At 40.5% G+C, this 27,525-nt stretch overlaps 1 protein-coding gene across 1 annotated transcript; it reads right to left on the bottom strand.

Annotated features, from left to right (window-relative positions):
* Positions 1–1,755: 1,755 nt before the first annotated feature.
* Positions 1,756–27,525, bottom strand: LOC111818992 (zinc finger protein 160-like). Its single transcript, XM_023736397.1, has 5 exons — positions 26,592–27,525; positions 25,473–25,558; positions 15,165–15,291; positions 14,446–14,544; positions 1,756–5,546 (listed from the first exon to the last, which is right to left on the bottom strand). The coding sequence occupies exons 2-5, from the start codon at positions 25,524–25,526 to the stop codon at positions 3,781–3,783; spliced, it is 2,046 nt and encodes a 681-aa protein (XP_023592165.1). The 5' UTR covers positions 25,527–25,558; positions 26,592–27,525; the 3' UTR covers positions 1,756–3,780.

Here is a 27,525-nt window from a genome sequence, read left to right as displayed (position 1 = left end):
GGGGAGGGGAGGAAGACACAATGCTTAAGAGGCACTATGCTTCTGTCAAAGGTGATAGAAAAATTTGGGAGCAGATAAGGGTGATGGTGGAACATGATGAACATGTCACTAAACTGTACATGTGAAGATGGTTGAAATGGCAAATGCTTTGTAACCTATATATTTACAATAAAATTAAACAATTCTTCTGATAATTATACTGAACTAAAAGACCTTGAGATACAGGGTCCAGTATCTATTGCACTGATGAAGTCAAGAGATCATGATAATGACAATGATAATGGCAAGAAAGGGAAGAATTGGAGAGATGTTGTTTAAAAAAGGTATTTTGTTCCCAAAATCCCAGTATGAAATTTAAAGGTCTCATTCCTCCACATTACACATTGTAGTTTATTATATCTCCCCTATTCCTTAAGACTTAATGGGATTTTCTTCATATTTATAGAAGACCTACTTTGTACCTGTGACTATCCTGTCACAAAAAACTCAAAACAAGCCCTAATTTATGTATCCTCTATTTTTCACTGGAGTAACATGGGGAAGAAGTGTGAATTAAACCTATAAATTGGGTTTAAAATGTGTGGAAGAAAAAGTAATTGTGAGGACAGTATTTTTTTTAAATTTACTAGTTAAAATAATCATGTAATGTATTACCATATCTCAAACTGACATTTTCATAGCCTTTGAAAAATTGCACTTCTAGTAAAATTGTTAAAATATTTTGTCTGCTAAACACTTCCACACATTTTTTGTGAAACGTATTTGCCAAGTACTTGAAACAATTATATTGTGCAAAGATGCCTACGTGTGCAGTAGGAAAAGGCATGTAGCAAGTTACTGGCATTAAGAAAATTGTAATCTTTCTCTAGCCAAGAAGTCATGAGCTTCAAGACCGCTAATTCAGTGTTGTATTAAGTCTGACTCCATTTTTTGATGTTTGACTACTTATAGCTTTTAAACCTCATCTCTCTTTCCCTTCTGCCTACATCTAGGCAATTTAAGAAAAAAAAAAAAAAAAAAAGCCCAAGTGGTCCTTTCCTTGTCAGTGGCAAAAAGTTCAAACCACACAAAGTACATTCATATCACCCCACCCCGTCAACCATAAAACTCCAAGCCATTTTGGGAAGCCTGCCTTGCTCTCAGTGTGTAATAAACATTCTCATGCCCCTTTGTTGTGTGGCATTATCAATCTCAACATCCAAACCAAATTTTGGCTGTGGGTCTGTTAATAGGTTGAATTGTGTGACCCAAAAAGATGTGTTCAATTCTTAACCCACGGTACCTGTGAACGTGACCTTACTTGGAAAGACGGTCACCACAGATGCAACTAGTTAATATGAGATTATTAGGATGGGCCTTGATCTTGTGTATCCTTACAAAAGACACAATGAGAACACTTTGTGAATATGAACATACAGAGATTTGGAATGACGCATGTAAAAACCAAGAAGTTCGAAGGCCAAAATTAGCAGCTTAGGAGTCACTGAACAGACTTTCCCTCAGAGTCCTCCGGAAGGAACCAATCCAGCCAACACACCACGATTTCAAACTTCTAGCTTCCAGATTGAGAATTTGTTGTTTTAAACCACCGTTTGTGGTGTTTTCTTATGGCAGCCCAAGGAATCGAAGAGTTCATCTTGTTATCCCACATTGGCCACCAGGGGAATTTAATGAAAAAATGGAGAAGTAAGTTTGTAAACGTCTGTATTCAAAACAAAACAAAAAAAAATCCCATTATCTTCTTGAGGGAAAACTGATGAACACAATCTATTCATATTATTTCATTGAGTGCTCCAAGGAGAAAAAATATTGTTATTCTGGATATTTTATTCCTAACATCTTTCATATACTTAATATATTTTTCATCTCATGTAAATCAAAGCCAATGCAAGCCATGGGTTTTATTTAGACACAATAAACAGCATGTAGAAATATAATCATATGATAAATATCCATGAATAATGAGGGACGTTTTAGGAAGAATTGCCCTGCTATGGAATTTGCATTATATCCACATAAATATCCAGAGGCAAAGTGTGGAGAGAATAACTCAAGTGCAAATTTTGAAAATATATTCCCAGAATTGTATATTGTATGATTTCACCAAGGAAGTAATTATTATATATGCCATTTCAACCTTGAGAGTCTAATGGTGCACTGTGCATTGTTAGTGTCTGTTCCAATATACCCTACTGAGGTAAGATATGACTATGTTGGTAAAAGAAACATAATCCATTCAGTGTTATAAAAAATGATTACATTTTATTAAACGTGAGACCTATATGTTCTGAATAAAACAGTACCAAAATGCAATGCCACTGGTTAAACGTGAATCCTGCACATGCAGTGTTCTGGTTCTTTTGATTAAACTTTCCTCTCTGTAACTGTTCTCTCTTCAGTTTCCAAGAAAAACATTTTTTCATTAACCTTTGCTATTCAACAACTACTAAAATTCAAAAGAATTCAAAATTCATTTCCTCTCCATTATTTCTACACATACAGCAAATATCCATGAATAGTAAAGGAGATTTTAGGAAGTCAGAGTAACAAATTGCCTTGCTATGAAATTTGCATTATATTCACATAAATATCCAGAGGCAAAATGCAGAATAGCTCAAGTGCAAATTGTGTATATTCCCAGAATTGTATATTGTATGATTTCATCATAGAAAATAATTGTTGTACATGCCATTTCAACCTTGAAATGTTGTACATAGGGTTGCTGAGTCAGAATCAACTCGATGGCACCTAACATTTCTACCACATAAGCAGTTCTTAGTAACCTATCACTCTCCTCCCACCAAAATCTGTTTCTCAATGTCCTGGTCTGCTGTTTGTCAGCTGGTAGAGCAATTCTTTCCCATAATCCAAAGTAGCCCTCTAGTGGTGTTCTTGAACACATTAATCATGATGACATAAATAATGACTTTTCATCTATTGTCCACCCCATCCCATACTCTCATACAAATTTTCACCATATCGTATCTTAAAATCCAGTATCCTTCTTCTTCCAGGGAATATAGATATGAATTTAATCTAATGAAATTAGGCCCTTTCACATCATTGATCCCTTCCCAAAGAGCATCATGGTGACACATGAAAGGTCAGTAGTGAAGGCATATCAACCGATATCAAACCTCAGGTTGAAAGTCATTAATGTAGTCTTTTTAGGAAACCACAAATAACTGAATAGAAATATCTTACAATAATAACCAGACCTTTCCACCATGTACTTCCTCCTTTGACACACAATTTCATGAATTTTAACAGATTTAGAAATTTAATTACTCTGCAGAATGTAACATCTGAGGTTGATTAATCTTTTGAGGACTAGAAACTTAGTTCACCCTAGTATGAATTGATATACATTCTATTGTGAGAATTGGTTAAATGATTCATCACATTACACTTGTGAGGTTTTTCTCCTTTATGAACTCTTGGTGAAGCCTGAGGTCAGACCACTGTTTAAAGACCTTGACAAACTCATTAATATTTGTAAAGCTTCTCTCTAGTCTGAATTCTCTCATTACCCCACAAGTGTGAATAGTCAAGAAAAGCCTACCACATTCACTGTATTTGTAACAGTTCTCTACAATATCAATTCTGTTGTTCCACATTGCCAGGACTTTGGATAAAAGCCATATCACACACATTATTTTCATGTAGTTTCTTTCAAAGATACACGATGTGACACACTTGCGCATCAGTAAGGATTCTATCCGGTATGAATTCTCTTATTTCCACAAGTTTTGATCTCTGGAAAAAAAGCCTGGGCACACGTTACATGTGTGGTTTCTTTCCAAGGTGTATATTCTGATGTCTAGTGAGTTGTAAGCTCCGGTTAAATGATTTACCACAGGCATTACATTTGAAAGGTTTTTCTCCAGTATGAATTCTCTCATGAGACCAAAGTTGAGAGCCTGTAAAAAAAGTCTGCCCACATTCATTACACTTGTAAGGTTTTTCTCCAGTATGAATTCTCAGATGATTTGCAAGTTGTGACTTCTGAATAAAACCCTTGCCACATACATTACATTTATATGGTTTCTCTCCGGTATGGATTCTCTGATGTGTATTGAGAGTTGAGCCAAGGTTAAAGGCTTTGCCACACTCATTACATTTGTAAGGTTTCTCTCCAGTATGAATTATCTCATGATACCAAAGTTGATAGTGTGTAAAAAACATCTGGCCACATTCATTACATTTGTATGGTTTCTCTCCAGTATGAATTCTCTGATGCTGCACAAGGCTCGAACTATGGATAAAATCCTTACCACACTCATTACATTTGTAAGGTTTCTCCCCAGTATGAACTCTCTGATGTCTCACAAGTTTTGATTTTTGGATAAAAGCCTTGCCACACACACTACACTTGTGTGGTTTCTCTCCAGTATGGACCCTCTGATGTCTAGTGAGGTGCTGGCCACAGGTAAAGGCTTTGCCACATTCATTACATCTGTAAGGTTTCTCTCCAGTATGAATTCTCTGATGTTTGACAAAGCTTGATCTATAAATAAAAGCCTTACCACATTCATTACATTTGTAAGGTTTCTCTCCAGTATGAATTCTCTGATGAATCACAAGGTGTGAATTTTGATTAAAGACCTTGCCACATACATGACATTTATATGGTTTTTCACCGGTATGGATTCTCTGATGTGTAGTGAGGTTTGGGCCACGGTTAAAAGCTTTCCCACATTCATTACATTTGTAAGGTTTCTCCCCAGTATGAAGTCTCTCATGATCCCAAAGTTGTGAACGTCTGATAAAAGCCTGGCCACACTCATTACATTTGAAAGGTTTCTCTCCCGTATGAATTCTCTGATGATCCACAAGGCTTGAATTATGTATAAAAGCCTTACCACATTCATTACATTTGTAAGGTTTCTCTGCAGTATGAGTTCTCAGATGAAATGCAATATTTGAATTTTGTGTAAAGACCTTGCCACATACATTACATTCATATGGTTTATCTCCGGTATGAATTCTCTGATGGTTAACAAGAGTTGACCTTTGGCTAAAAGCCTTCCCACATTCATTACAATTATAAGGTTTTTCTCTAATGTGTGTTTTCTGGTGTTGTGTAAGCAATGAAGGACGCATAAAAACCTCCCCATATTTATTACAAATGTTGGTTTTGACACTGGGAGAAAGTGTTTGAAGTGGTGAGACTGAAGAACCATTACTGACAGACTGCTCATCTTGATTAGATTCATACATTTTCTCCTCAGTCTGACAACTCTGTATTTCATCCAGATGTAACTGAAACCTTAATCCAATCGTATTTTCAAAACATTTCATATACTTGTTTCCCACATCTGTTTTATCATGATCTTTTCTACAAGTGAAATTCTTGTTAAGGGTCATAGTTACTCCTTTGTAATTGCTTTCAATATCTCCCCACTGACTCTCAAATTCAGGCACATCTTCCCTGACCTTCCTGAAGTCAAAGTCCTCAATGCCATTCATCATTGTTTTGAGTAATTCTCCTTTATTAATGTTCTCTTTTGCAGATAATATCTTATTCACCCATGTAGGAGAGACATCTAAAAAACATAAAGAAACAGAGGTTTCTTATTAACTGCCATTGGAAAACAAATATTTTATGTTGAAAGACACGTTACACCAAAAGTAATACTTATACTGAATAGTTATTAAACTTCTCAACCATTGTCTTCGAATGTTTAGGAACACAAAGAGAATAGAATTCTTCAATAAAGACAGAATGATTAAATGTTAAATTATTTTCAGAAAGCCTAGGTTCAAACCCTTCTGATCAAATAACTCACAATATGTAAAGTTATGTTAGCACTAAAAGAAGGGGGAATTTTGGGATCATCATCTTAAAGTACACACCAACTAGCAGTAGCCATATGGCTTTCTCATGTTTGAAGAGAAACAAACACTGCATATATTTACTGTATAATTACTGTGTACAAATAAATGCTAAAGCACACTATATGATGAGATGGTAAATAATGCAGAATAAACTTATCAAATGAGATAAATACATAGCAATTCAGTTATAAAATAAAAATAGCACTGATAAAATCAGGAAAATTATAATAAAATACCATTGTAAGAATAACAAAATATACTTCTGAATTGTTATTCTTGTTAGTTGTACCCACTATAAAACTATTTATACTCATGCAGTCAGCTTTGTGCAACATTAACAATTGGTGCATGGCAATTATATTCCACAACAGATACTGAAAAACCATCATCTGTAAATCATAATGGAAATTAATAAATAAAACATTCCTTTAACTCAATAAATCCAGCAAGTACATAATAATTAACCACAATTATACAAAATCACAGCCTGCGGAGTTATGAGGAATTATCCCTTAAGGACAAAGGAAAGAAATTCTGTTTAAGAAGGAGCACACAGTGTGAGCAAAGGAAAATGTGTCAAAAATTCCTCTTTTCAAATACCATGTTCAGGTGAACACATAATACTATAACGAGTAGGGATTGGCAGTCAGAAATCACTATAGGACAAAGAACTAAGTTTGGCCTTTTGTCTGTGGTTCCTGAAAATAGCCTGAGCAATTAAGGTACCTTTTATCTTTGTAAAACAGGCAGGCCACACTTAAACATGTGTTAAGTGAATTGGGATAACCCAATGCACTACCTTGACAGTAAGTCTCAGGAAGGGAAAAGGCAAGATGAGGCTTCCACTGCCCCACACCCTGAAGTAGGTTACCAGGTGGAAGTATATGTACAACCCACCTAACTAGGCCTACCTTGCCAGAGGGGGCAGGGAGAAGACAGGCACCCCCTTTTTAAGTCCATCACCCACAGGACAGAGTAGGGTGCAGAGGCAAGAGTTGTCATCTCCACCTGGACAGCTTTTCACCCAAGGGGAGCTGCTTGTCTTTTTGTATGCTGTTTCTTGTTCTAAGTAGCAAAAGCTACTTTCCATGTGCTAATGTGTTCAGGCTCTGATCAACAGGGCACCATATTCAGAGTAATCACGTTTAGTGATTCGTGTCCTTTTTTAATGTCCTCCTGGCTATCTAAAAATCAGGTACAAGCTGAGAAGATTTGGCCTGTTGCCTCATGATCACAATTATGATTTTGTGCCTACAGTTACATAACAGCCAATATATAGAACAACTCCCTGACTGTGGACTGCCCTTTAATTATCTAGCTCTTTGGCCAGAAAATACATGTAATACAGAATGTGTGCTTGGGAAGTTTATAATCTAAGGTCAAAGATAACATTGATATGGATCAAATTACAAAATAAAGACCCAAGATACAAAGCAGGCAAAGGTCAATGCCATAATAAATGTAACATAAGTTGATATACCTTATTTTAAGAAGGTGCCATTTGAGGCCTAACAATAAAACATGCACTTTCTAAGCCATCTAACAGCATTAACTTGTTTAAAAAATCCTTCAGGTAAATTATCACTACTTCATAATAGCAGGCCCACATAGGTTATCTATCTAACCCCACTTCATGCAGTGAGAGAAACAGGATTTGAACCATGGTCTGCAGGCTCAAACATGTTCTTAAGCTCTAAGCACCACTGTCCAGTCAGGCAGTATAGATTATAACAGGTCACAGCAAATCCCAAGAAATCAGAAAGAAATGCTTCAAGGGGCACAGAGGTCCTGAGTTATCTGATAGTGTTACTCAGTTATCCCCTCTGGATAATGACACGAGTCATCACTCCCTGAATGTGTTGATTTAGACAGTAACCACACTATGATGCTGTTCTAAGCCAGATGTCCTGTGGAAGAATAGTCCTTACACACAGTGTGTGCAGTGGAGGGGGTTGAGAGGGTTCTACAGCAACTGGGGTGCCCAGGGGTTCAAAATTAATATGCTGGACCCAAAACACTTGAAAGCGGAGACTCAGATACTTGTACACCAAAGTTCATTGCATAACTATTCATAATAGTCAAAAGGTGGAAACAGCCTAAATGTCCATCAATGGATGAATGGTTAAACAAATTGTGGTAAATACATATGATGGACTACTACTCAGCCACTAGGAGAAATGAAATCTTAATACATGCTACAGTATGGATGGAGCTTGAAGGCATTGTGCTAGGTGAAATAAATCAACCACAAAAGGACAATGTATGATCTCACTTATATAAAAAGAACAGGAAAATGATCAGGACCAAGGTTTCTTAGAGATTACCAGGGGCAAGAGGGAGGGGGAAAAAGGGAGTTATTGCTTATGGAGTATGAGTTTCAGTTTATGATTGATGGAAAAATCACAATGATTAAAGATATGGTTGCACAACCAATTAATGTAATCGCTGTCAATAAGTTGTACATCACTGAAAAATAAAATTGGCAAAACCTGTGTGATAGATATATTTATTACACCAACAACAACCACCAAGAGTAGCTGCTAAAGCTGCTTATGTACAACCAAATACCTCATGAGATTTGGTTCCTTGGTTTGGAGGATTAGGATCATTGTTTCATGGGACATCCCACTTAATTGGCCTAATAACATTGTTTACTGCTTCTGTTCTACCTCCTAGTTCGCTGCATAGTGCCTGGGGTCTTAGAAGCTTGTAAACAGCCATCCAAGGCACAACCATTGGTCTCTATTCACCTGGAGCAACAGACGAAGAAGGAGAGTCAGGAATATGGAATGTGTGGCTACCTGCCTCCATGAATAACTGCCTCCTTTGCCATGAGACCAGAACTGGATGGTGCCTGGCTACCATCACTGAACATTTTGATCAAAGATTCCACAGAAGAATCCTGATTAAAAGGAGAAAAATGTAAAACAGAATTTCAAATTCTCACAGATTCTAGACTTTCTGGAGCCATGGAGGGTGGATGAACTCCTGAAACTACTGCCCTGAGATAATCTTTAAATATTAAACAAAAAACATCCCCTGAAGTCATCTTAAAACCGAACAATAGTTTAGCTTAACTAGTAAGGAAGGTCTGCCTTGATTTAAGATCTACCGATATTGGATCAAACTGACAACAGCAACTCAAAAGATTAGATAAGAAACATAAAGAGCGGTGAGTTCATGTTAATGGGGGAGGAACAACTCAGAAAAGGAGGGTGAGAATGGCTCCATAACTGAGAGAATGTAATCAGTGTCACTGAATTGTACATGTAGAAATTGTTGAATTGGTGTTGTACTGCTGTGTATGTTTTCAACAACAAAAATAAATTACACCCACTCCTCATTAATCAACATGGTTAGGTTCCAAACACCAGGTTATTATGCAAAAATGAGCGTTACATGAAAATGGAGGTTTTTCTGTTTTCAGACCAGTCATTTGTTCGATTTATTTAGAAAACATGATCACAGAAATAATAAGCTAGGACTTACTAATGTGCTCATCACTGTGACAAGTTCACTTATGAATTATATCTCTGTGGAGAAGTGGGCTTGAAGGAGACAAAGCTGGATAAAGCCAGGCTGTGTGACTGGAGAGCCTGCAGCTTAACCACTTCACCTTCCTCCTGGGCTGGGTCAGAGCTTCCCTTACAGAGCTCCCTCCAGGGTTCCAACCACACCCCTGCAAGCCCTACATTCACGATCCCGAGCCTGCTCTGCCCTCCAAGCCTGGCAATTCACCGAGGCTCAGAGCTTCCTGCAAGGGTGCTGGGAGCCTGGCCACACACCCAGCCCCACCAAGGCAGAAGCTTCCGACCTAGTTCGGCTCACTCTGAAATGTCATTAAACTCGTACATATTTCTTCCAAACGTCCTCTCTGATGCTTCTTTCCTTTCTCCCTTTGCACTCCACAGCAACTTTGAGCTGCATGTCCTCAGCTCACATAGGAGCTGGGAACCCAGAACAGGCACCTGCTGGCTCACTGCTGTCTGCGCATCTGCCTGGAGGCCGTGGTCACGGAGGCCAGCCCTGCGTGACAGCTGGACATGGTGCCCCTGCCGGCAGGAGGGAGCAAAGGATGCAGGGCATTGTGGACCCAGCTTCCCAGAGGGCGGCTTGAGACCTTCCTCAAGGGAAGGGACACCCCACAGTCGTTGCCACCATGCCCACAGCCTCATTAACACACAAAATAGTCGGCAGTTTTTCACTACTGTCAAAACTGCAAAATGTCGAATAATTAGATAAGTCAATAAGCGAGGAGTAGGTGTATTTAAAAAATTAACATGCTGGGAAGGGACAGTGTAACTCCTCCTGACCAAGTACAATCTGAGGAAAGGCCAGGACTAGTATTCAGAAGGGCAAGAATGGAGGGCAGGAAGTAATGGGCAATGTGGGAGCAGAACTTGAGCTTACAAATCTATGCAAATATGACTGTGCCAGGACAGTTAAAATCTTAACTTTGGAAAACAAAGGGAACTGACTTAAGTGGTATAACAGTACAGAATAAAAGCTGGAATGTAACACACACAAATTTTCTGTACAATAATCCTGTGTGGAATGTACAGGGCTTATGATGAAAGCCTGTGAGCATCATTCAGCTACAACCCCCGGGATTTTGGAGATTTCCATTTGAGAGATAATTACTAGCTGGAAATTGGACTCTGAGACTGCCACTGTAACTAAAGGACATAAAATAATCTTGCAAGCTGAACTTTCCATATCTTGGGCCATGTCCGAGAAATGCTCTAATAGGGAGGGCAATGCCCAGAAGACTTCCATAAGATAGATATGGTTTATACAAGAACGTGCTCCCAGGGGAATGCAATTAGGTATAAACAAAGAGCATTTCTTCCCCTAGAGGGCTGACTTTGGAATCACCAGAGGAGTTGTCAGACCCTATTTCCACTTGGGTGGTACCCTAAAAACTGCTCTCAATTGACAAAGAGTTGCTTAGTTTACAGATGGCAGCTCCAAGGTAAACAGATTCCAGGTTGGAAGGCTACCGCTCTAAAGGAGGTAAAAATAAATCAGCTCAGTGGGCTGACTTGTATGCAATTTGCCCCTATATTTGAGTTTTTACTGGTGCATGGGCAGTGATCAATGGCCTGGCCATAGGGTCAGGCAAGTGGGCAATAGAAAACTGGCTTATTAAAGGGATGCCCGGATGGGACATGGCCCTATGGAGAACACTCTAGGAATTTGAGGGGTGCATTAAAGTAGGTTATATCAATGCCCACAAGAAGAACCCCCTTCCAGGAGGGAAATTTAATAGAAGTCGGCTAGTCAATAACCTGGTATGTCTACTTGAGGTGACCACCTGGGTCCATGAGATGAATGCAAATGGAGGAAGGTGCAACAATGCAGAGATGAACTGAACCTAGACATAGTTCTTGTACACTCTGAGGCACAAAATCCAAGTCAGAACTGTTCTGACTGCCAACAAGAGACAGACACTGCTGACAGTTATAGCGCAGATTCTCCTTGGGGAAGGGCCTGTACATAGCTGGCAAAACAAGTTGACATCAGTAGCTAGAGAGACTACAAACGGGTTCTAACAGGAACAGACATTTACTCTGGACTAGGCTTTGCTTATCCAGTGGAAGATGCAAATTTAACAAAACGGAACAAAAAGTTTCTGCATCAATGTAGACCCCCAAGTCGTTATTTCTTCAAACTAAAGAACACACTCTTATCCCCAGAGCAATGGTTTGACAGAGAATAGGAATGGGCAATGGAAATATTGGTTGTCTAAAACAGGGGGGTGAAAATACATGAAGCACTGGCTTACATGTTGTATGGTTTACGTTAATTTTACCCAAAGAATTTTCTCACTCTCCTTGGCTCCTGAAATGACTCTAAAATGACTCTAAAATCTTGAACTTCCCCAGATATTGATGTGTCTTTGGTGAAGTTTCCAGACCACACCTATGCTAGGTGTTTATGCTAATGAGGTATCTCCTGGGTGGGGGTCTGCCAGGCCAGAAAGACCTTCCACTTGATATTAGCTGACCTCAAGGAGTGGAGGGCATAATACAATCAATCGTGCCTATAATGAAGCCCCACCCAAAAAAAGGCTCTGTACACAAAAGCTCCATGGGCTTCCTGGTTGTTGAGACACATCGACACACGTGGGAGGGTAGTGAGTCCCTTTTTTGGGACATGGAAGCTCCATGTTGGGAGTCCGCCTAAGTCTCATCCTATGTGTCTATTTGTTTCCTTTTTACTATAGTGAAAATCATAAATATAGCACTTTCTGTGAATTCTGTGAGTCATTCTAGCAAATTATTGAACCCAAGGCAGTGATAGGAGACAGCAGGTTAGATGTGAGAGGGACTGGGGACCCTTGATTTTATGGCTAGTACCCTCAGGCTAGTACCCTGTGGGAGCAGAGGGAACCCTTGACTTTGTAGCCAAGTCAGAAGTGTCATGGGGACTCCCAAGCCTGTGGCGGGCATCTTTGGCAGTCTGGAGGACCATGTCCTTTAACTTGTGAGATCTGACCTACCTCTGGGTGGTTAGGGTCAAAGAAGAAGTGCTGCACATGCAGCTGGTGTCAGAACAGAAATGGAACTGAACTGGACTGACTTGATCCTTACAGTTTGGCATGAGAAGTGGGATTTGTTTGAATTCCAATATGTATCTTCACCAGTGTGCTCACACTCATTATGAAGGGGAAAGGGGAGGCAATGGAGAATATCCAGTGGATAGATTCCTCCTATTTTCTGGTGGAACTGGGGAAAAGGGGGCTGGGGGGAGATGCTGGTAAGATTCTTCCCCCCATTATTTCAACTTTTTTTTCCCCCCACATCACCTCAACTTTCCTTTCCCCCCACATCACCTAAACTTTCTTTTCTCCTACCTGATGCAGTGATTCCAGGGCAAGAGCTGTAACTGTGAGTAATGGAAGCAGGGGTGATGCATAAGCAGGAAACTGTAACTGTGAATGTGGACTGAAAGGAAGCACTTACTAGATTAGTATTACTATCGGCACTCTAGTCCAGTAGAGTGGTTAACCTAATGTCCCTTTCAACGGTGGAAAAGTTTGTGTGTAAATGGAGAGGAGAAATAGTAGCTGATGGCAAAGGAATGAATAAACAGATTATGCAATGAGGGAAACTCAAAAATTATATTAACACCTCAAAAGAGGCTTGGAGTAATAGATGGTATTGTCTCTTAGCTCAATTATACTTGAAAGGATGAAGCCACATATTGCTGAAACAACTCCAGCTTTTGGAACCTCAGAAGATAGAATGGAAGCCTGTAAGAAATGTGAGTGGCCTCCCCTGGGGAATGTTTTACTCATACGACATGATGATGGACTGGACTAATTGCTGATCACTGTTTGGGGTTCTAATAATATTCCAGTATCTTTTGATCCTTATTTTTCGGGTTATGGAGTAACACTAGCATTGTTGATGAGACTGTAATACTGATAATGTTAGTCAAGTGTCTTGGAAAACTGAATTAAAGCCTCCTGAGGATATAATATGACTGGCCTGAAGAAGAACTCGATCTAGATAACCAAACAAATAGCAGTAAATTAAGGGGGAAAGAGTGATGCTCCAAATGTTAGGCATATGAAGAACTATGCCCGAAGACCAAGGAGCTCTGGTGGTACAATGGTTAAAGCACTAATCAAAAGGTCAGTGGTTCGACTTTGGTGAGTGGTGTCTGGGGTCTTAAAAGCTAGCAGGCGGCCATCTAAGATGCATCAATTGGTCCCAACCCAACTGGAGCAAAGGAGAATGAAGGACACCAAAGACACAAGGAAAATATTAGCCAAGAAACAGAAAGGGCCACATAAACCAGAGACTCCATTAGCCTGAGACCAGAAGAACTAGATGGTGCCCAGCTACCACTACCAACCATTCTAATCAGGGACACAATAGATGGTCCTGGATAGAATGGGAGAAAATGGTAGAACAAAACTCTAATTTAAAAAAAAAACAGATTTACTGGACCACTGGAGACTAGAGGAACCCCGAGATTATCGCTGAGATACCCTTTAAATTTTGAACTGAAACTACCGTATTTTTACTGTTTACTATGTTTGTTTGCCAACTGCTCCCTCTCCCCACAAAATATTTTCTAAGTGCACTATGCTAATTTTTTTTATTAGCACATTTACAAAAATACCTCACTGGGGGAAGAGAGCAGTTGGCAAACCAAGGTAGAAGACGCGCGTTATTTGTGTAAACATACGGCACAATTGGAGGTCACCTTTCAGTTACAAAAAAGATTGGCTCATAAAATAAACAATATCATCCACGAGTCCTGTGCTTTTAAAAAAAATAAAAATAAATAATCATCTGTATGAGACCAAACGGTCAACATTTACCGTAAAGGACAGATGAGGTCAGGCGAACGAGGGAAGTAGTATTAATGGAAATGAAACAACCAGAACAGAAATATGGAGAATGTTGACACAATGTGGAAAATGTATATAAGAAACTGTTAAATGGGAACGTAACTTACTAAATAAACGTTTACCAAAAAATTAATAAAATATTTATTAAAAAAAAAAATTCAACTGACGAAATGATGAGTCTTTTCATAAGTTCTTACATCTGAGCTCTTACCTTCTTCACATTTTGACACAGTCCCACTTACCTGGGTATTTTGCTATTTTCTCCTTCCCCTCCAAAGTCCAGGGCTCTGTCCCTTGTTCCAAAACGGAGATTATATTCAGCTCAGAAACTGAGATGCCTGCTTATTTTAAAAAAAAAAAAAAAAGCATGATGTGCTCTAGCTTTTCCAGAGTAAGATCTAAGCTGTTAGTTCAACTAAGAGGAGAGAATATCATAGATGAGTCTAGAAAAATATTTCCAAACTTCATCCACTGACTGCCTCCTTCAGAATGCTTAGGGAATAGTTTAAATATGCACATATCTAGCTCTCTTCCATGGCGCTAGAACAGGCATTGTTTTGTTCTGTTGTACACAGGGTGGCTATAAGTCGGAACCATCTCAACAGCACCTAACAACAACAACAGCTCACTTCTAAGAACTACTGAAACAAAACTTCAGGAGAAAAACCAGAGAATACAGTATTTTAGAAGTTTGCCATTAGGTCTTTACTCAAGCTCTGAAACCACCACTGACGTAGGGTGAAGCAGGAAGATCACCTGAAGGGGAAGGTTAAAGTCTAGAAGCCACACAAGGAGGCTTTTTGTTTCTGAATCAACTTCAGTCTCTGCCTTATGAACAGGGATGTGAAATTCCAGCGAGGGCAAGAGCTTCCAACAGATTCACGAGGGAAAATGCCAAGACACATAAGGGAAGATCTCAACTTCTGGAAGATCTCAACTTCTAGAGGGAAGTTATACTCACCAAGGGAGACCAGATTCCTGTAGTTTTCCAACATCACATCCTTATACAAAGTCTTCTGAGCAGGGTCCAGGCATTCCCACTCCTCCTGAGAAAATTCTACAGCCACATCCCTGAATGTCAACAGTCCCTGTAATGAAAAATACATCTCAACAAGTACACATGGAGGGAGTTCTTCTCACAAAAAATGAGAGGAAAGAGGTATAAGAATCAATTTGGTTGATGTCAGTGTACTGACAAATCCACCGAAGACGACTTTGAGCAAGTTAAATGTCTCTAACTTTGTTTTATTGTAGTTTTCTATAAGAAAATATGAAATCCATTAAATCAATGTTGATTTTCATTTTTATGGATAATGAAAGAAATATACAAATGCTAGTCTACAGAGACTACAGGGTTGTCAATATAGAAGTGCTAGATATTGTGTTGTGAACACCAGATATTTAGTTTCTCAAATGAGCTACAGCAAGAGTATTGTCTTCGGGTATGAGCAAGTCCACAGTACTCTTAAAGAAAGGTCAGAATTAAAAAAATGTGATGATGATAATAATAGCAAAGACTAGAAACTTCTGGACATTTGCCATGTGCTAAACCCTGGTGAGGGAGCCCTGGTGGCACAGTGGTTAAGCGCTTGGCTGCTAACCAAAAGATCAATGGTTCAAACCCACCAGCCACTCCGTGGGACAAAGATGTAGCAATTTGCTTTTATAAAGATTACAGCCTTAGAAACCCTATGGGGCAGTTCTACTTTGTCCTATAGTGTCACTATGAGTTGAAATCAACTCAACAGCAATGGGTTTGAGTTTTTTTTGGTCAAGCCCTAGCGGCACAATGGTTACATGCTCAGCTGCTAACCAAAAGGTCAGCAGTTCAGACCCACCAGCTGCTCCATGGGAGGAAAGACCTGGCGCTCTGCTCCCATAAAGATTTACAGCCTAGGAAACACTATGGGGCAATTCTACTATCGTCATATAAGGTCACTATGTGTCGGAATTGACTCGATGGCACACAACAATAAGCATTATTCTAAAGGCTTGGTGTGTATTAACACATGTAACAGCAAAATAGTCCATCAGAGAGACATCTGTTCCCATCTTACAGAGGAGAAAATTATGTTACAATGACTAAAAAACTCACCTCAGGTCAAACAGTTAATAAATGACAGTGCCAGTACCTGAATACAGGTGGTCAGGCTTTAGAATTGAACCTAAAGAATCAAATAGTTGATTAATAGCTTCAGCGTTAAAAGTATGCTGACAGAACTGGAAACAGAAAACTTGAAACAAGTTAAACAACTCAGAACAGAACAAAAAATCATTAAAATACACACACACACTACAAACATGACCTGTTACTTATTAGTAGCAGTATTAACTTATTAACATTAGGGCATAGAAAAAACATAGAGTCACTATGAGTCGGAATCAACTCGATGGCAACAGGTTTGGTTACAGAAAAAACATAACAAGGTAAATAAGGCATATTTTCAAGGGTTAAAAAAATACAACTTATGAAATAATGAATCTTTTATAAAAGTATAGTCTTGCATATACAAGCATATATGCACACATACACACATATTCAAATTAACTGAAATAATACTAGTTATCTGTAAATGACAGTTTCTTTGGATAAACTTTTCATTATCATGTTTACCCATGTGCATTTCAGCACTTTTGGTGCAAAGACCACGTATAAATTGTACACAATTTAAATTTATTTGTAACATCATTCTATATTGGGCTATTAAAAGATCTGTATACCCCCAAAACTATAACCCTAAGATAATATATTTAAACCTTAAACCAAAAATATCCCCTGAAGTCTTCTTAAATCAAACAACAGTTTAGCTTAACAAGTAAAGAATGTCTGCCTTGAGCATTGAACTCTTTTAAGATCTATCTATACGGGATCAAATTGACAATGGCAACTCAAAAGGCTAGATAGGAACCTTAGGGGGCAGTGAGATTATGTTAATGGTGGAGGAACAACTCAGAAACGGAGGGTGAGAATGGTTGCACAACTCAATTATCAATGTCACAGAAATGTACATGTAGAAACTGTTGAACTGGTGTATGTTTTTGCTGTGTATATTCTCAACAAGAAAATACTATAAATTATTTTTTAAAAATCTGTACAAAAATGAAAAAAAGTAGAAAACATTAACTACAATCTCCATTAAATTCATATATGCTACAATTTTACTCATTTGGATTTGGATGTTTAGCCATTAACAAAAGCCAAATGAGCTAATTTTACTAACAAAACAATTCTCAAGATTAGAAAATTAAATAGAAAATATATCTATCACAGCAGTAGATCCTTGAAGAAATAACTAGATAATTAAAAATCATGCTGAACGCGAAAATGCTAGTAAGCAAAAAAATTTCAGCAAACAACATGATTTCAGCTGGAACCACTGGAAGCTTTTCCATTAAAGGCAAGACACAGACAAGAGGGTAGGTCAAGGCTCCTGCCATTCACCAATGCACAGGATACCTAATGGGGCCAGGGAAATAGAGAAAAGAAAGGGGGGTGGGGGAAAGAGAAACAAAGAGCTGGAACTGTTCTTATTCACAGATGATGTGACTGCAACCTTGAAGAAGAATGTATTTTAACTATAAAAACTTATAACAATGTACCGAAAACAATCTTCTTTTTAGTTACAGTAAATAAATAAATAAACAAAAAAAACCACACATGCACAAGTCCCCACTTTCATTCCTTGCTACCCATTCACATTTCCAGACCTATAAAGAAATTAGAAGACTTTACTGAAGGCCACAACAAAGACATGCGCAAAGACTGACAAACCCAATTCTTATTGGAATACATGTGACATAAAGAACTCAGTGACTGCAGAAATGCAGGGGCAATCCACACTCAAAGGAAACACGTGGGATTTCAATAAAAATCTGCAATGTGTCAAAGAGCCAACAAAACTCTGAAAAGAACAAAATAAATGAAGGGGACTTTCAGACTACATATATTATCTGGAAAACCTACGGGGCAGTTCTCCTCTGTCCTATAGGGTTGCTACGAGTCAGAATCAAAACAGTAAAAGGTTTGAGGTTTTTTTTGTTTTTAATTCTCTAAGGAGCCCTGATAGCACAGTGGTTAAGCGCTCAGCTGCTAACTGAAAGGCTGGCAGTTCGAACCAACCAGCTGCTCCACAGGAAAAAGATGTGGCTGTGTGTTTCTGTAAAGATTGCAGCCTTGGAAATCCTATAGGGGAGTCCTACTCTGTCCTACAGGGTTGCTATGAATCGGAATCGACTTGACGGCAATGGTTTTTTGTTGTTTTTTTTTTTAATTTGGAACTTTAAAATTAATGAAATAAAATAGCTACAGCACGATATACACAAACGCTACAAAATTAGAGATATAAACAATGAAACATTAAAACTAAATGGAACATAATATTTTGTAATCGGGCAATAGGTAAGGCCTTCCAAAGCAAGGTAAACAAGGAAAGACTATAAAGGAAAAATGATTCACGCTTCACTGTAAAAATACTACAAATGAAAATAAATACCACAGAATATAGGTGTGTCCACAGAGTTGATTCCGACTCATACAAATCCTATAGGACACAATAGAACTGCCCATATGGTTTCTAAGACTATAAGTCTTTACGGGCACAGATCACCAGGTCTTTTCTCCCATGGAGCCGCTGGTGGGTTTGAACCACTGACCTTTTGGCTAGCAGCCGAATGCTTAACCATTGCATTGACATATACATACATACACATACTGCAGTGCAATGAATCACTTTTGTGTGGCCTTTCTCGACATGGTCCTCTAACTCCCACCCAAGTGAATGGGCAGGACTGTACAGACAGGGTAATTTTAGCCCACCAAGGTGACTGGTCAGTTCTGCCATTCCAGTTGGGTTGAAGTGAGCCATCCCAGAGGCAGGAAAGAGAGGATCCCACCACCACCACCCAGGAAGAACAACCAGGAGCACAGAGCGTGTCCTTTGGACCCAGGATCCCTGTGCTGAGAAGCTCCTGGAACCAGGAGACAGAGAGAGACAGCTCTCGATAAGCGGTGCCAAAGAAACGACGGCAGGTGGCCCAGTGGGCTTCCTGGCCCATGGAGTGAGAAAGCTAAGTGCCTTTGGGCAGGAGACTTACTGGAAGAGTAGAGCCTCTAGGCACTTATTGGCAGAGGCTAAAAGAGCTTTGTAACACTTGCCCAAGCAGGGCAGAGGCCGAGGGCCAGAGAGGCGTGACTGTGAACATGGCTGAGAAGAGGTTGTCCTAATGGAAGAACTGTATCCTGAACCTGAATTGTAACCTATTACAATCCTTAATAAACCCCATAATCATGAGTATTGTCTGTGAGTTCTGTGTGGCCATTGCAATGAGTTATCAAAACCAGCAGAGAAATAGAGAGTGCCATGGGAGGGACAGCTGGTGTCAGAACTGGTAAAGATGGCAGAGAGAAGAGGGATGTCTGACCTCTACCTTATAGGAATCAGCCTTGTGCTGTTGATCTTGATTCTCCTTTCCCCTTTTGAGATTACACGAGATAAGACACGGCCCCCACACCATTTTTTTTACAGAGTAACTAGAAACAGTGCTCATAGACAGCCCCTGTGACATTCTTTATAACAGGGAAAAACTGTAAAGGACTCATGTGTCTTCCTTCTGAGAATGCTCTATTGAGGATTTAAAAGAGCAAGCTAGCTCTACCCTAGTGGTGCAGTGGTTAAATGTTTAGCTGCTAACCGAAAGGTCACTGGTTTGAACCTACCAGTGGCTCCACAGGAGAAAGATGTGGCAGTCTGCTTCAGTAAAGATTACAGTCTTAGAAACCCTATGGGACAATTCTACTGTGTCCTATAAGGTCGCTATGGGTTGGTATCGACTAGACAGCAACATTTACTAACATGAAAACAACTCCAAGACATATAGTGTTTCAATTGTCAAAAGTTGAAAGATAACTGTTATGGTTTGAACTGTGTCCCCTAAAAATATGTGTTGTAAATCCTAACCCCTATATCTGTAGTTACAACCCCATTGGGAATGGGTTTTCTTTGTTATATTAATGGGACAGTACTGTTTTAGGGTGTGTCTTAAATCAATCTCTTTTGAAACATAAAAGAGACTAAACAAGCAAGCAAGCAAGCAGAGATGGGGGAAGAGAGATGCCAGGCCACATGAAGACTGCCAAAAAGCAGAAGCTGAAAAGAGACAACGACCTTCCTTCAGAGCCCAGAGAGAGAGAAAGCCTTCTAGCCTCCAAAACTGAGAAAATTAATTTCTGTTTGTTAAAGTCACCTATTTGTGTCATTTCTGTCACAGCAGCACTAAATAACTGAGACAATAACTTTACTCATTCACTGAAGAGTTTTTTCTAAAATCACGATATTCATTGATATTCATTTTAACAAGACCCGCACTGACTCCTGCCACAGAGCTGACACCTGTGGTTCCCAATGGAGATGGTAAGTGATGGTGGAGGACGTGGTAGGGAAGAATGTGTTTACTTCTTAGTCCCTATACTGTATCACTGCTTGGAGTTTTACCATTAAACAAATACACCCATCATGTGATGTTTAAAATAAAATAAATCTAATAAAAAAAGTGGAACCAGGATTTGGCTCCATCCTCTCTGATGATAAAGTTCTGCTCCTTTAACCACCTTTACTGAAACACCTGCTGCACTAGAGGCCCTGAGGGAACACCACTGTCTCCATGAAACAGATGTGCTGCAAATGATTTAAAGAACCGCCTACTTTCAAGAATTTAGGTTAATTCCCTATTTTAGAATCAGTTATGAAATAACGCATCTTTTATTACTGATGTCTGTTACTGAATTTTCCATTCCATTCCAAATCATTAGTATTTTGGAACTGCAGTACAGTGAATTCCTTAATATGGCCCTTTTAGCCATACGTGGTCTTATAACTCTCACACACTGATTAGGTAGGACTAAGCAAATAAGGAGTGTGTGGCCCACCAAGTGGATTGGACAGCCTGCTAAGAATGCAAATATGATGCATGGAAAAACTGTGGGGGTGGGACCATGCAAATGAGGTGTACGGAACCCTAATGAGGGCATTGGTCAGTTTTGCCATCCCACTAGGCTTAAAAAGACAGCAAATCCCAGAGCAGAGAGAGGGATCTTACTACTATCAAGAAAGACGCGCCACATGGATAGGAAGAATCAACACTGTGAAAATGTCAATTCTACCCAAAGCAATCTACAGATATAATGCAATCCCAATCCAAATTCCAATGGCATTTTTAACGAGATGGAGAAACAAATCACCAACTTCATATGGAAAGGGAAGAGACCCCAGAGAAATAAAGCATTATCGAAGAAGAACAAAGAGGGAGGCCTCACGCTACCTGATTTTAGAAACTATTATACCACCACAGTAGTCAAAACAGCCTGGTACTGGTACAACAACAGATACATAGACCAATGGAACAAAATTGAGAATTCAGACGTAAATTCATCCACCAATGAGCAGCTGATACTTGACAAAGGCCCAAAGTCTGTTAATTGACGAAAAGACAGTCTCTTTAACAAGTGGTGCTGGCATAACTGGATATCCATCTGCAAAAAAATGAAACAAGACCCATACCTCACACCATGCACAAAAACTAACTCAAAATGGATCAAAGACCTAAATATAAAATCTAAAATGATAAATGGAAGAAAAAACAGGGAAAACACTGGGAGCCCTAATATACGGCATAAACAGAACACAAACCGTAACAATGCACAAACACCAGAAGAGAAACTAGATAACTGGGAGCTCCTAAAACTCAAATACTTATGCTCAATAAAAGACTTCACCAAAAGAGTAAAAGACAACCTACAGAGTGGGAAACAATTTTTGGCTACAACAAATCCGATCAGCATTTAACCTCTAAAATCTACAAGATACTGCAAAACCTCAACAACAGAAAGACAAATAATTAAAAAATGGGCAAAGGATATGAACAGGCACTTCACCAAAGATATTCAGGGAGCTAACAGATACATAAGGAAATGTTCACAATCATTAGCCATTAGAGAAATGCAAATCAAAACTACAATGAGATACCATCTCACTCCAAAAAGACTAGCATTAATCCAAAAAACACTAATAAATGTTGGAGAGGTTGTGAAAGACTGGAACATTTATACACTGCTGGTGGGAATGTAAAACGGTACAACCACTTTGGAAATCAATTTGATGCTTCCTTAAAAAGCTAAAAATAGAAGTACCATACGATCCAGCAATCCCACTCCTTGGAATATATACTAGAGAAATAAGAGCCGTCACATGAATAGACATATGCACACCCATGTCCACTGCAGCACTGTTCACAAAAGCAAAAAAATGGAAACAACCTAGATGCCCATCAATAGACAAATGGATAAATTATGGTATATCCACACAATGAAATACTATGCAACAATAAAAAACAATGATGAATCTGTGAAACATCTCATGACATGGATGAATCTGGAAGGCATTATGCTAAGTGAATTTAGTCAGTTGCCAAAGGACAAATATTGTATAAGATCACTGTCTTAGTCAACTAGTGCTGCTATAACTAAAATACCACAAGTGGATGGCTTTAACGAAGAGAAGTTTATTCTCTCACAGTCCAGTAGGCTACAAGTCCAAACTCAGGGCATCAGCTCCAGGGAACACTTTCTCCATCAGCTCTGGCGGAACGTAAGTGTCATCAATCTTCCCTTGGTCTCCAAGCTTCTCTGCGTAGGAACCTCAGGTCCAAAGGACATGCTCTGCTCCCAGCACTGCTTTCTTGGTGGTATGAGGTTCCCATGTCTCTCTGTTCACTTTTCTCTTTTACATTTCAAAAGAGATTGGCTTAAGACACTACCTAATTTTGTAGACCTCACCAATATAACTGCCGCTAATCCATCTTATTACATCATAGTGATAACATTTACAACACATAGCGAAACCACATCAGATGATAAAATGGTAGACAATCATACAATACTGGGAATCATGACCTAGCCAAGTCGACAGATATTTTTGGGGGACACAATTCAATCCATGACAACCACAATTATAAGAACTCAAGAAAAGGGTGAAACATAGAAGAAAACATTCTTTGATGGTTACGAGGGTGAGGAAGGAAGGAAGGGGGTATTCACTAGACAGTAGTCAAGAATTATCTTAGGTGAAGGGAAGGACAGCACACACTACAGAGGAAGTCAGCACAACTGGACTAAACCAAAAGCTAAAAAGTTTCCTGAATACAACCAAACACTTCGAGGGACAGAGTAGCAGGGGTGGGGACCTGGGGACCATGCTGTCTGGGGATATCTAGGTCAACTTGGATAACAAAGTTTATTAAGAAAATCTTCTGCATCTCACTTTGGTGAGTGGCGTCTGGGGTCTTAAAAGCTAACTGGCGGCCATCTAAGATGCATCAATTGGTCCCAACCCACCTGGAGCAAAGGAGAACGAAGAACACCAAAGACACAAGGAAAATATTAGCCCAAGAGACAGAAAGGACCAGATAAAACAAAAACTCCATCAGCCTGAGACCAGAAGAACTAAACGGTGCCCGGCTACCACCAATGACTGCCCTGACAGGGAACACAACAGAGAGCCCCTGATGGAACAGGAGAAAAGTAGGGTGCAGAACTCAAATTCTAGTAAAAAGACCAGAGTTAATGGTTTGACTGAGACTGGAGGGACCCCAGAAGACATCGTCCCCAGACCCTCTGTTGGCCCAGAGCTGAAACCATCTGGAGGCCAGCTCTTCAGATAAAGATTAGATTGGTCTATGGGACATAAAATGATACTTGTGAGGAGTGTGCTTCTTAGCTCAAGTAGATACATGAGACTAAATGGGAGAGATGAGAAGGCAGAGAGGGTCAGGAGCTGGTTGACTGGACATGGGAAATCTGGGTGGAAAGCAGGAGTGTGCTGTCACAGTATAGGGAGAGCAACTAGGGTCACATAGCAATGCGTGTGTAATTTTTTTATATGAGAAACTGGCTTGAATTATAAATTTTCACTTAAAGCACAATTAAAAAAAAAAAAAAAAAGAAAGAAGAGCCAGGAGTGGAGTACATCCTTTGGAACAATGGTCCCTGTGCTGAGAACCTCCTAAACCCAGGAGACAGCAAGAGCTGTCTAACACTGCAGGTGGCGCAAGATGGCAAGAAGCGACAGCAAGCGTGGTAGAGAAATGGCAGCAGTAGAACCAAGAGACCAGCACAAGAAGGCGCAGTGGGCTTCCCATCCAACGAAGTAAGGCAGCTACAGTGGGATTGCTGACCCACAGAGTGAGAGAGCATAGCACCTTTAGGCAAGATGCTTCCTGGAGGAGTGAAATGCCTCTGGGCACTTACTGGCAGAGCTAAAGATCTTGGTAACATTTGGCCAAGCAGGGCAGAGGACAGGCCCAAGCAGGGGGCGAGGGCAGAGAGGGGAGGCCTGTCCTGAAGGGGCTGAGAGGAGCCTTGCACAACCAAGAAGTGCTGAGAGAACTGTCATGACTTTGCCTACAAGCTTCTTGATCCTGATCCCGAGTTGTAGCCTGTTGATCCTGATCCTGAGTTGTAACCTGTTACTTCCCTAATAAAGTCCATAACTGTGAGTATGGTCTTTGAGTTTTTTGTGGTCACTGCAATGAATTATCAAACCCACCAGTGAAGTAAAGAGTGCTGTAGGAGGGACAGCTGGTGTCAGAATTGGTAAAACAGTTGGAGGGTGGAGGTATGTTTGACCTCTACCTCATAGGGATCAGCCTTGGGCTGTTGATGGTAATTCCTCCCCCTCGAGAAGTTAGAAGAGGTCAGACACTGCACCATGATTATTTACAGGAACCAGTAACATACTGATTCACTTGTTTAGTTTTGAATGCATTATAAAATCAGGCAGAGCAGGTTTCCCATTATCAGTCTCCTTTTCCAGAACTTTCCAGATGATCCAGTACATTAATGGGACATACAAATATGTAGTTTATTTCAAGTTGGTTCACAGACAGCTGTCAGGGCATCCAGATGTGGCCCCTAAACCCTCTCAGCTGCCCACCCTTATTGTCCCTACAGGGCCCACTCCCATCTCCCACCTAGGCCTGGTCTGAAGTCCTTTCTAAAACACCCCTCAAATGGAGCCACTTCACAAGTCCCACGTTACTGGGTCACCACCATGAGATGGAATCTGTGTGGAGGTGAGAGGGGATGAGGGAAGCCCCTGGTGAGTTCAAGCAAACGTGTCGGGCAGGACACATCAGAGTCAGACAAGATGAGCAAATTCTCAGGACAGCATTTCAGGAAGGAGAGGATAGAGCTACCAACCAGGAATATGACTGTTACCTGGGGCAGAGCCATTCTGGATACCTCTTTCTTTCTTCTTCCTCCCGGCTTCATTCTCAGGTAAGATTAGTCTTGAGAAGTCAATCCTGAGTGTTGAAAATATGCTGTTAAATTCTTAGAATCAGCACCTGTGCCACAACCACACACACCGTGAGGACCACACTATGGGAAAAGATAGCCCCTGCTGCCCACTGTCCCAGGAGGGACTCCGGGACAATAACCTCCCACACAGAGACCAACAGGTGAGTTTATCATCCTCCCCTCCTAGTGAAGCTCACACTATGCTGCGGCAGGGGGATCTGGGATGGACTGATCCTCTCCTTCAGGTCCCAGACTAGCCCTGAGACCACATTCCATACAGAGCAAGAGTTCTCTCACCTCCCCCTGGATTGCAGACTGGTCTCAGTCTTCAGAAAAGGATGACCCAGAGCCTTGTGCTCAATGCTGGATGCAGATTATAATCACCTGTGGTGATTAAACATTATAGAGGCTGGGCCCTGCCTCAACTTTAAAGAAGAATCTCTGGGGAGGGGGCATGTGATGTGTTTGCAAAATGCATTAGCAATCCAGTATGAAGCCAGGGCTGAGACAGCTCAGAGGAGGCAAGCTCAGCAAACCTCCCATCTGTGGCTCCGCTCTCCCCTTGGGCTGAGCTGTCACCTGGATCCAGAGAGTGGAAGGTGCAGGAGCAGAGAGAAACGTGCAGAGCAGGCATTATGGGCCAGGGGTGGGGTGAGGGTATGGCTGGAACATTAAATGCAGTTCAGAGAAGGGTCCCTTGAGAACAAAGAGGTGAGGAAGGAAGGGTGTTTGCCAAGTGCACGTGAGGGACTGGAGAGTTCCAGGCAGAGGGACCACCCGTGTGAAAGCCCTGAGACAGTAGTGTCCTGCTCAAGGAAAGGCAAGGAGGGCTGAATGACTGCAGAGGCCAGAAGGAGATGAGGTCAGGGAGGCCCTGGTGAAGCAGTTCAGGAAAAGGCAGAATCTTCAAACCTTTTTCTCCTAAACCCCAAAAGAATGTTGAAAACCATGTAGTCCCTCACATATCTAATTATTTATTTTATCATAATTTAAAATATTTACAAATGATGTAGTATCTTGTACAGTTTAAAAGCTTACCGAGATGTTCACTGGAGCCCCAGGAGGTTCAGGGCAGCCCTTCACGGAGCCATGGACACCTTTAGGGAAACTCAGGAGGTCATTGTTGCTCGGTTTAAGATGGAGAAGCCTGTGAGGGGCCACAGCAGAGATGTCGAGGAGCCGGCTGGATACATGAGTTTGGAGTTCCAGGGAGCGATCTGGCTGGAGATGAAACTGGGAGGCGTCAGGGTGTTTAAAACCATGAGATGAGATGACATGGGAAGGTCCTAAGTGTAGACAGAGAAGAGGTACAAGGACTGCACCCTTGGGCGTTCCCTCCTTCAGAGACCAGGAGAAACCAGAGAAAACTGAGATGCGATCAGGAAGAAAAGTGAAAAATGAAAGAAATACACAGACAAGCAGAAATTTAAAGAATACTGTGATGTGCTAGAAAGTAAGAAAAATGTTTTTCAAAACAAAGGAGTGATCAACTATGCAACATGCTGCTGACTGAATGAGGGTTCAGCTCATGAAAAAGAAGCTCTGAGCAAATATCTTCACTGTGAATAAATGGGTTCTGTTGGAACAAGGTTCCAAGTCAATTCAGCCCAGCTATGGGACAAAGAACTAGATTTGGCTTTTGTATCTGGCTTCTGAAAACAGCCCAAGCAATTAAGGTACTCTTTGTCTTTGCAAAAAGCCAGGCAAGTAGTGGCTACACAGGCCCTACACCTGGGAAACTAACTTCAGGAAAGAAGGGGGGCTGGGTGCAATCATGCATATTCACTGATTAGATCGAGCATAACTATGCATTAAGGCTCCTCCAGTCATGCATATTCATTGAGGTCCCACTGACTTAGGGTACTTGGGACCTTGGAGCACACTCTTTGGGGCCTCCCGGAACTTCCATGCATGGGAGACAGAGCAGCATGTCCTAACGGACAATGGAGGCCCCATGCCGGGAACTCTCCCA

The sequence above is a fragment of the Trichechus manatus genome, unplaced genomic scaffold (genome assembly GCF_000243295.1).
Source record: "Trichechus manatus latirostris isolate Lorelei unplaced genomic scaffold, TriManLat1.0 scaffold00087, whole genome shotgun sequence".
In the NCBI taxonomy this organism is placed as follows: Eukaryota; Metazoa; Chordata; class Mammalia; order Sirenia; family Trichechidae; genus Trichechus; species Trichechus manatus.
Note: the sequence above shows the minus strand (reverse complement) of the source record. Positions and strands in the feature narration are given on the sequence as shown.